This window comes from Leptonychotes weddellii, unplaced genomic scaffold (genome assembly GCF_054177405.1).
Source record: "Leptonychotes weddellii isolate Sample4059 unplaced genomic scaffold, ASM5417740v2 HiC_scaffold_8425, whole genome shotgun sequence".
Classification (NCBI taxonomy): Eukaryota; Metazoa; Chordata; class Mammalia; order Carnivora; family Phocidae; genus Leptonychotes; species Leptonychotes weddellii.
Genome location: NW_028055127.1, coordinates 1 through 8,746, shown reverse-complemented (window position 1 = coordinate 8,746; position 8,746 = coordinate 1). Strand labels below are relative to the sequence as shown.

General features: G+C 68.1%; 1 protein-coding gene across 2 annotated transcripts; it reads right to left on the bottom strand.

The window, feature by feature from the left end:
- Positions 1 to 1,085: 1,085 nt before the first annotated feature.
- LOC102730578 (rho GTPase-activating protein 45) lies at positions 1,086 to 8,555 on the bottom strand. 2 transcript variants are annotated; one of them, XM_081811562.1, is made up of 18 exons: positions 8,436 to 8,555; positions 8,195 to 8,332; positions 8,053 to 8,117; positions 7,766 to 7,876; positions 7,594 to 7,674; positions 6,102 to 6,284; positions 5,793 to 5,930; positions 5,514 to 5,704; positions 5,303 to 5,424; positions 5,132 to 5,215; positions 4,867 to 4,971; positions 4,593 to 4,765; positions 4,118 to 4,306; positions 3,904 to 4,041; positions 3,581 to 3,807; positions 3,114 to 3,324; positions 2,171 to 2,279; positions 1,086 to 1,813 (listed from the first exon to the last, which is right to left on the bottom strand). In XM_081811562.1, exons 1-18 carry the CDS (start codon positions 8,497 to 8,499, stop codon positions 1,476 to 1,478), a joined length of 2,667 nt encoding a protein of 888 aa, XP_081667688.1. In that variant the 5' UTR covers positions 8,500 to 8,555; the 3' UTR covers positions 1,086 to 1,475. The 2 variants fall into 2 exon arrangements, with proteins under 2 accessions (XP_081667688.1, XP_081667689.1); XM_081811563.1 differs by having other exon boundaries at positions 3,129 to 3,324.
- Between the last annotated feature and the right edge of the window lie 191 nt (positions 8,556 to 8,746).

Genomic DNA, 8,746 nt, shown 5'->3' with positions numbered 1-8,746 from the left:
GGGGACAGAGTCTCCGTGTGGGGAGATGGAACGTTCTGGAGACGGAGGGTGGGGGTGGGGAGTCCGTGCTTCACGGGGACAGAGTCTCCGTGTGGGGAGATGGAACGTTCTGGAGACGGAGGGTGGGGGTGGTCACAGGACAGGGTGAGTGTGCTTCACGCCGCTGAGCTGTGCGCTTAGAGACTCTTCGCGTGGCTCGACTTCGTAGTCAGATACGTTCTCACACAGCTTTGCACGTTTATTTACAAACACACAAAGAACAATTAAAACCCCACTGTGAGGAGAAAAGACCAATAACCAAATTTTTTTTTACTGTGGTTATATTTTCAGCTCTGGGCCAGATGGTCCCTGCTGTACTTTGGGCAGCAGGGGCCACAGGCAGGGCGTAAACGCGTGGACATGGCCGTGTGCTGTTAGCCAGCGTTGGGTTGCTGTTTGCTGGCTCGGTGACCACCTTTTCCGGATTTTTCTTAGCTGCTGCAGAGCGTTCTGTCTGGCACTGATGCTGCTCAACTGAGCCGGGGGGTGGGCTGCAGGTTTCGGGGCCCGGCCCCTCTCCCCAGCCGTTTATGTCCTGATGGGTGTGAATTCCATCTAGTTTTTCACAGCAAATGAGAGGTTGGGTCTTGCCGCTGCTGAGCCGACCTTGAGCCTCCAAGATCAGTGCAGCCGGGGTGAGGGGTCAGTAAGAGGAATTGGGGAGGGTCCTCGGCCGCCGCTGGCTGAGGGTTCACTGTGCTGCCCCCCAAGGTGGCCACGGCCCTGAGGCTGCTCAGTGTAAAGGAGATTTGCACTTCAGGTGCTCGGCCCGGCCACATTCCAGGGCTTAGTAGCCACGTGGGGCTGGTGGCCGTCAGCCCGACAGCCTGAATGGACGGCGTTTCTGGAAGGTTCCACCAAGCAGCGCTGGGCCAGACGTTTCTAGGAAGTGCTTATTTGACGCCTGTGTGTGCACAGCCAGCCTCGAAGGTCCCTAACTGGGCTGTTTTACTGGAATTTCTCTTCCTGCGAGTCGTCGCCAGCGAGGCACCGAGGAGATGCTAAGTTGACTGCAGCCCCCTCCCACACCACCAGACAAGATGGGCTCAGATTTAAAACTTTATTTTAAGCAAAATAAATGTGCATTTGAAAATCTACGTTGTGACCCAGGACAGACCTCACCGCGTGCCTACACCCTCCGGGGCCCGACGCTGCCTCCTGGCCCCTGCCATCTGGCTTCCAGCATGGCCTCCGTGGTGGCCCAGTGGCCGGTGGGGTGGCTGGCCCCGAGGGCAGGGCCACTCAGCAGGGGCGTACGTGGCTCCTCCGTCCACACGGCCCCCAGCACGCAGGCAAACACGGGGCAGGCCTCAGCCTCACCCCGTGCTCCCGGAAGCTTCTGGAAAAGGCAGCCAGCAGTGTCCTCCGTGCATTGGGCTTGGAGCAGGCCTCGCGGGGCCTGGACATCCACGGGGACTGGACATGCAGTGCCCCAGCTAGACACGCTCCGGCTGCCTCTCCTGGCCTGAGCCTGCTTCGACCCGCCCACCGCGGAGCCTCATGGCGGGCAGCTGGACCTCAGCCATGTTGTTGCATTGGTTGGTGTTGTACTCGGAAAGCTGCTGGGCCAGGCCCTCCCCGGCCCCGGCCACGGCCGCGGCCCCCAGCTGCTCCTCACTGCCGCTGCGGCTGCCCCGGCCCTCCTCCACGCTGGCCTCGCTGCCCGGCCTCTCCGGGAAACTGAGGCGGTGCAGGGCGCCCCCGTCCGCCGGGGACGGCAGGTCTGAGGCCTCTTCCGCCTCGGAGTCGGAGTCATTGGAGGCCACCTGGGGTTCTGGGAGGTCAGGAAAGGCGGGGGGCGCGGGCGGGGGGAGACGGGACAGACGGACATGTCGTGACCAGGAGGGCCCTGGGGCCCACCGCCTGACACGCTGCCACCCTCACCAGGCCCGGCTCCCTGCCCCGGCGCCGCCCGCCCACAGCCAGAGGGGCAGGCTCCGCGCACGGGGCGCACGGGGCTGCTGCCGTGTGCGGGGTACCCCCTCGGTGTCTACACAGCACCTCAGAAAGGCATCTCCTGGCTGGTGTTTGCAGCAGGTCAGACCAGCTCTCTCCGTGGGAGACAAACCCCCAGCCGCGCGGCGCCCAGGGACTCCGCCCAGCAGCCTGCCTGGCCGTCCCCACCGCTCACCTGGGCCCCTGTCCGCGGCCTCCTCCTGCAGGGGGAGGGCGGCCCCCGCACTCGCCTCTGGGTGCGCCATCTGCACCGGGGCCTCAGCCCGCTGCACGTACGTGCCGTCCTGCAGGTGGCAGAACAGGGCTCGGGGAGGGCCCGGGACTCCGGCCCACCCCTAGCTCTGTCCTCAGTGTTGTGAACTGACTAAAAACTGAAAATGCCTAAACCTAGTTAGCACCCTGTGCAAGTGTACATGTGACACCGAATCCCGTGCTGCACACGGGCTGCGCTTGTCCCCCTGGGGCAGCAGGCCGAGGCCCCGCGGGGACGCCAGCGTGTCCGGCCGCCCCTGCACACCCACAGGCCCCTGGAGAGGGAGGACAGGCCCTCCACGGGGACTGGAGCATGAGCGAGGTGCTGGGAAACCAAGCACGCAGAGCTTGTGGAAGTGAGAACCGGTGGCCCAGCAGCCGGGCAAAGTGGCAGGTGGACCCGGGGGGCAGCACGCGAGCCCGAGCCTGAGGATGTGCTGGAGGAGCAGGATGGGCCGGGCTCCAGAGGCGGGTGGGGGAGGTGCGGCCGCAGGGCCTTTGCACCGGCAGTGGAGCTCCCCCACAGTTGAGCCCCCCTCGTCGGTTCTTTGCTTAGAAATGCCTCCGAGAGGGGCGCCTGGGTGGCTCAGTCATTGAGCGTCTGCCTTGGGCTCGGGTCAGGGTCCCGGGGTCCCGGGATCGAGCCCCGCATCGGGCTCCCTGCTCAGCGGGGAGCCTGCCTCTCCCTCTCCCACTCCCCCTGCTTGTGTTCCCTCTCTCGCTGTGGTTCTCTCTGTCAAATGAATAAATGGAGTTTAAAAAAAAAAAATGCCTCCGAGGCCCCTCCTGACCACCCTGCTGAAACCAGGGCTCTTGGTCCCGGCACCCCTGGAGTGGGCAGCCCTGGGCCCCGCCACCACCCTCACCTGGCCCCCAGGCACCTCCTCGGGCTCCTCCTCGAAGATCAGGCCGTAGTGGGCAATGAGGGTCTCCACGACGCGGGCCTGGTGGGGGTAGTCGACCAGGGAGGACAGGGACACGGTGGCCTCGGTGGGCCTTGGCCGCAGCAGCGTGGGTCCAAACACAATGCCCAGGTTCCCTGGAGTCATCTTGTTGTCCTGCTCGACCTCCACGATCCTAGGGGTCACGCGGACTCAGGAGCAGGCATGAGCAGACCCCCCCGGCCCCTGCCCGCCCTGGCCCCTGCCCGCCCCGGGCCCCTGGCCGCCCCGGCCCTGGCCGCCCCGGGCCCTGCCCCCATCCCGGCCCCTGCCCGCCCCGGGCCCCTGGCCGCCCTGGCCCCTGGCCGCCCCGGGCCCTGCCCCCCTTCCCCCGGCCCCTGCCCGCCCCGGGCCCCTGCCCCCCACCGGCCCCTGCCCGCCTGGGCCCTCACCTGCGCAAGTGCCGCAGCAAGTACTGCAGAGTGGCCCGGTTCTCGGGAGGCAGGTCCTGCAGGAGCTCCCGCAGCCGGCCCGCCATGGCTGTGGCCGCGGCCTCGCTCTCGGCAGCGTCTGGCCGGCCCCGCGACGCCGCCTTGGCCTCTGCCTCCGCCTTCAGGTTGTCCTTGGCCAGCCCCACGAGCTCGTGGTAGAGGCGGAAGGAGAGGATAGGTTCGGGCAGCTGCGGGGTGACAGGTCGGTGGGGTCTGTGGCCCCGGCCCGGCAGCCCCACCCCTGCCCTGGCTGGCGTGCGCTCAGCCCCGGCCCCCCGCCCCACCTGCCGCAGGTAGAGTTTGAGGACATTGCTGATGTCGTGGGGCGAGGCCTGTGACAGTTCCACCAGCTCCTTGCCGTTCTCGAACGCCTGGCACAACTTCTCCACGCGCGTCTTCACCCCGTTGACGCGGTAGATGCCCTGTGGGGGCCGCCGTCAGCCCAGGCCCACGCCCGCCCCCAGGACAAGCCCCCACTGCCGCCCCCGGGGCGGTCACCTTGGTGTGCAGCGCCCGCTGCTCGATCTCGCAGACGCACTTCTTGATGATGAAGGGCACGCCGTCGGTCATGCTCCGGGCCGCCTGGGAGAAGTCCTGGCCGAAGAGCTGCAGGCGGCCCTGGAGTTTCTTGTGGCCACACTGGATGGCCAGTGTCTCCAGACACTTCTTGTGGCAGGCCAGGCAGCACTGTGCGGGCGGGCGGGCGCCGAATGAGTGAGCCCCCAGCCCCCGCCGCCTCCTCTCTGAAGCCCTCCTGACCCTCCCCTCTCCATGGGTGCCGCGCCTCTGCCTGCCACCCGGGCCTGGGTCCTCCGATGGCCCGGCCGGCCCCGCTCCAGGCCTTGGCACCAGTGCTGACCTCTGCCCGCTCTCTCTCCCCGCAGGGCCCTCGGGGTCTCCACGTGCTCCCCCTGGCTCCCAGCTGAAGGGAGCTTGCTGAGCACGCGTGCCCGGCCGTCCGAGCCCCGCTCACCTCCTCGCACTCAGCGCCCTGGAAGTAGACGTAGCTGTTGCACTCCCTGCACTTGGCTGGTGTGCGCAGCTTCCGCAGCCGGTGTGTGCGGGCGGCCTTGGACAGCCCCACGTTGCGGAAGGGTCCGCTGGGCACGGCCACCGGCAGCTCGGGGGCCATGCCATTGAGGGCAGCTGGGGGTGGGGCAGGCGGTCAGCCTCAGCAAGGCAGGCAGGGCCGGGCCCCTGGCCGAGTCAGAACCCCTCCCCTTGATGTCCCGCTCAGGGCCCCTCACCCTGCTCGAAGGCTGACGCCCCTGCGCTGCCCTCCTGGTCCACCAGCTCCTCGCTGGACGACATGGTGCCGCTGGACGACATCCTCTCCAGCTTCTTAAAGTCCCCTGAGCAGGAGACGGCTGTCAGGCACCAAGCCCCCGGGGCCAGACCACGGGTCAGCCGGACCCTCCCCGGAGCTGGCTCATGGCCAGTACGCCCTCCATGGCCCTGGCTGCACGATGAGTCCCCCCCAGCCCCCAGGCCCAAGCTGACGGGTCCCTTCACCTGAGCCGGGGCTGGGGTCCAGGCTGCCGTCCGAGTCTGACATGGTGGTGGGCCACGACTTGTGCACCTGGTGTCCACGCCCACCTGCAGAAGGAGGCGTGTCCGGTGGGGCCGAGGGGCCACGGGGAGGCCACGCCCACCCACACCCCTGCACCCCCGCCCCGCACTCACCCCTGCGCTCCTTGGCAAGTGCGCCTTCGCTGGGCCCACCTTCCTCCTCGGGGCTGCCCGTGGCCTCTACCCCCGTGGCGTCACTGACGAGGCTTCCCTTCCGGGTGCGCATGACCGGGGACCTGGAGGGACAGGACGGGGGTCACGGAAGCATCGGCACGGCCAGCCCCCTGTCGGGGGGCCGCGCCCCGGGCACGTGCAGGGGCCGTACCAGGCGTTGGTGGAGACGTGGGGCTCAAAGTCGTAGCGCACGTCGGGCTCCTCGTCCCGCTGCAGCTGGCCCACGTAGGAGGCATACTGCTGCCCCGGGTCGTAGAGCTTGCTGCTCTCACAGAGCATCTGGAAGTGCACGGGCAGCGAGGCCGTCTGCATGTGCAACATCTGGTAGTAGGAGATGGTGGCCTGCGGGCGGGGTGGGCGGGCCGGGCGTGAGCCACGGCGACGGGCAGCCGACCCCGCCCGGCCGGGGCGCGGGGACGCGGGCGCGCACCGACTTGATGGTCTGGTCGCTCTGCCGGATGACCTCCTGGATCTGCCGCAGCACCGTCACCTTGGTGTCCTCCAGTTCCTGCTTCTGCGTCTTGGCGTCGGCCACGCAGGTCCGGTAGGTGGCCATGGCTTCCTCTGCCTAGCCGGGGGCCGGGGGGCACGCAGAGCCCTCAGCCGGGTTCGGGCCCCGGGCGCTGCCAGGCCCGCCGCGGGAGCCCGGGCCGCGGACAGGGGTGGGGGGCCTGCCCGCGGATGCGCCTCTGCCAGTGTTGGGATCTGCCCTCCACTGCCCCTGCCCGACCGCGCTCACCTTGTTCTTAGCCTCCTCCTCCAGGCGCCGCCGCTTGTCCAGGGTCTTGGAGGCGGCGGCCCCGGGCCCAGTGACCGCCTGCTCCTCCTCGGCCTTGACCGCCAGGAAGCGAGCCTTGCTGTGGTCCTCACAGCGCTGCGAGTAGCCCTGCTTGGCCTTGCGCAGGTTGGACTCCGCCTCTTGCTGCGGGCATGGGGGTGAGGACGCCGGTCCAGAGCCGTCGTCCAGCTGGGCCCGGTCCCCCGGCTCCCTCGCTGACCCTCAGCCGCCCACACGTGCCCACAGCCCACAGCCCACAGCGTGACCGAGGCCCTGCCCCAGGGCTGACGGCAGGAGAACAGGAGGGACGCCCGCAGTGGGACCCTGGGAGGATCCTTACAGCCCCCGAAGCAGGGACGCGAGCTCGGCGACCCGCCCAGGCCCCCGCCCGCCCCCGCCAGAATGGCAGCCATGCTTCCGTCTCTCACTTCCCCTCGTACGGGGAGAACAGTGAGGCCGCCCCGGCAGGAAGCCAGGCACCCTCAGGGTTGGCAGGAAGAGCGCTTGGTGAGAAACCCAGTGGGTATTCTGGGGGCCACACTTCGCAGCCTACACCGTCAGAGGCTTACACGTAAGTGAGCTTGTACAAATACCAGGAGAAGCCGTGCAGAATATTTAAACACAGCCTCGAGTGCGTGACACAGGACCCAGGAACCATGTGAGAAAAGACAACAGCTGACGCTCACAGGCTTCCGCCCAGAAAAGCAGGCCGCAGGTAAAATCAAAAGTCAAAACAATAAACCAGTTGGCAGGGGAGCGGGGGGTCTGTAGCTCACATCAGCCAGGGCTGAGTTCTCTAATATATCAAGAGCTCTGGCAAATCAATAAGAAGTAGGCCCTCGTCCAATCCAAAGTGAGCCAAGGACAGGAAGTGAGGGTTCGGAGGAAGAAAGCAGCTGCAGGTCGGGATCGGCTCGCAGGCTCACACCCTCCCCCAGCCCGCCGGCTCGGGGCGCACGTCCGACAGATGGGCCCAAGCGGTCACAGACACCAACAGCCCAGCAATGACCAGAACGTCCACCAGCAGGGTCTAGTGCAACGAGCCAAGCGGCCGACAGACCGGGATGAGCACGCGGCTCGCGGAAGGGGGTGTAGAAGGCCGGGAGCAGAGGAGCGAACCCTTTGGGGGGGGCGCAGGGGGAGGTGCGTTTGCTGGCTGCGCTGGAGCGAGCTGGGCCTGGAAGCTGCAGACCCTGTTAGCAGAGCTAGACAGCAAAGATCTAGTAGCTTTGGGAAAGTCTCAAACGGAACTGCGGGAAAGAGAAACGCACGCCCCAGACCTGGGAGAGCCTGTCTCCCACCAACCCGACCCGCTCTGGACCGCGGGACATGCCCCGTCTCCCCACTCCTGCCTGCACAGCTGGGGGTGACGGGCCTGGTGTCCATCTGAGGCGGAGGCACCGTGGCCAGCCCCGTGCGGTTCCTCCTGCCCCCCCCGCCCCCACCGGCGTACCAGCTTCCTCTGGGCACGGTGCCATGACTCCTTAATCTCCTTCCTGCGCTTCTCATGCTCCAGCCGCCTCAGGTTCAGGGGCTGGGGGGACAGGCCGTGAGCAGGTGGAGGCCCTGGGACAGCCACGGCCCACCCGCCGCCCGCCCGCCCGCCCGCCCGCCCGCCGGCGCACCTGCATGAGGGTCTGGGTCTGCAGCGTGCTCACCCCCTGCACCATGCCATGGCCATACTCCAGGTCCTGCTCCAGGGCCAGGGAGTAGATGGACAGGAGGGGCATGTGCGGCTGTGGGGGGGAGGGCGGCGGTCACGGGGCGGGGAGGCCACATGGCCTCCCTGTCCCCGTCCCAGCCTCCCCGGCACCCTCCGCGGCCGTCAGCATCCTCAGTGCAGGTGGGAGAGCCCAGCCCTTTGGCCCTGCCGGGCGGGGCTGACACGCACGCCTAGGCCCGGGGACCCCACCTCCTGCATGAAGCTCTGTCTGCAGTTGTACACGATCTTCTGCACGCCTTTGGCAAAGTCCATCTCTGTGGGGGTCGGGGAGCCGTGTGAGTGCGGGGCCACTGGGGCTGGCCCCCACCAGAGCCCGCCCGGCCACTCTTACCCAGCGCAGTCCGCTTCTCCAGGTAGCCGATGAGGTCCTTCATGTACTTGGCCATGTTCTTGGCATACTGCAGTGCGGCGTCCACACCCCCCTCACAGCGCTGCAGCAGCATGTCCACCTCTTCGGGCGCCAGGCCGCCTGCGGGGCACCCGCTTAACCCAGCCCGGCGCCCCCAGCCCTCCCTCCCACCCTCGGCCCACCGCGCGAGCGCCTGCCCACGTGCCGCCCAGAGGATGCTCACCCGCATCACAGTCGTCCGCGCTGGGGGCGGCGCCCTCGCTGCCCGGTCCGTACAGGTTCTCCATGGTCTGCTCAGGAGAGACACAGGTGCGTCTGCCCCCCTGCTGGGCTCTGTTCGATGTCCCACGCAGGAGACAGCCACGGCCCCCCCACCCTGGACGGGAGAGACAGGAGGGCCCCCCACCCCGACCCCGACCGCGGACGGGGGAGACAGGAGGGCCCCCCACCTCGACCCCGACCCTGGACGGAGGAGACAGGAGGGCCCCCCTGACCCCGACCCCGGACGGAGGAGACAGGAGGGCCCCCCACCCC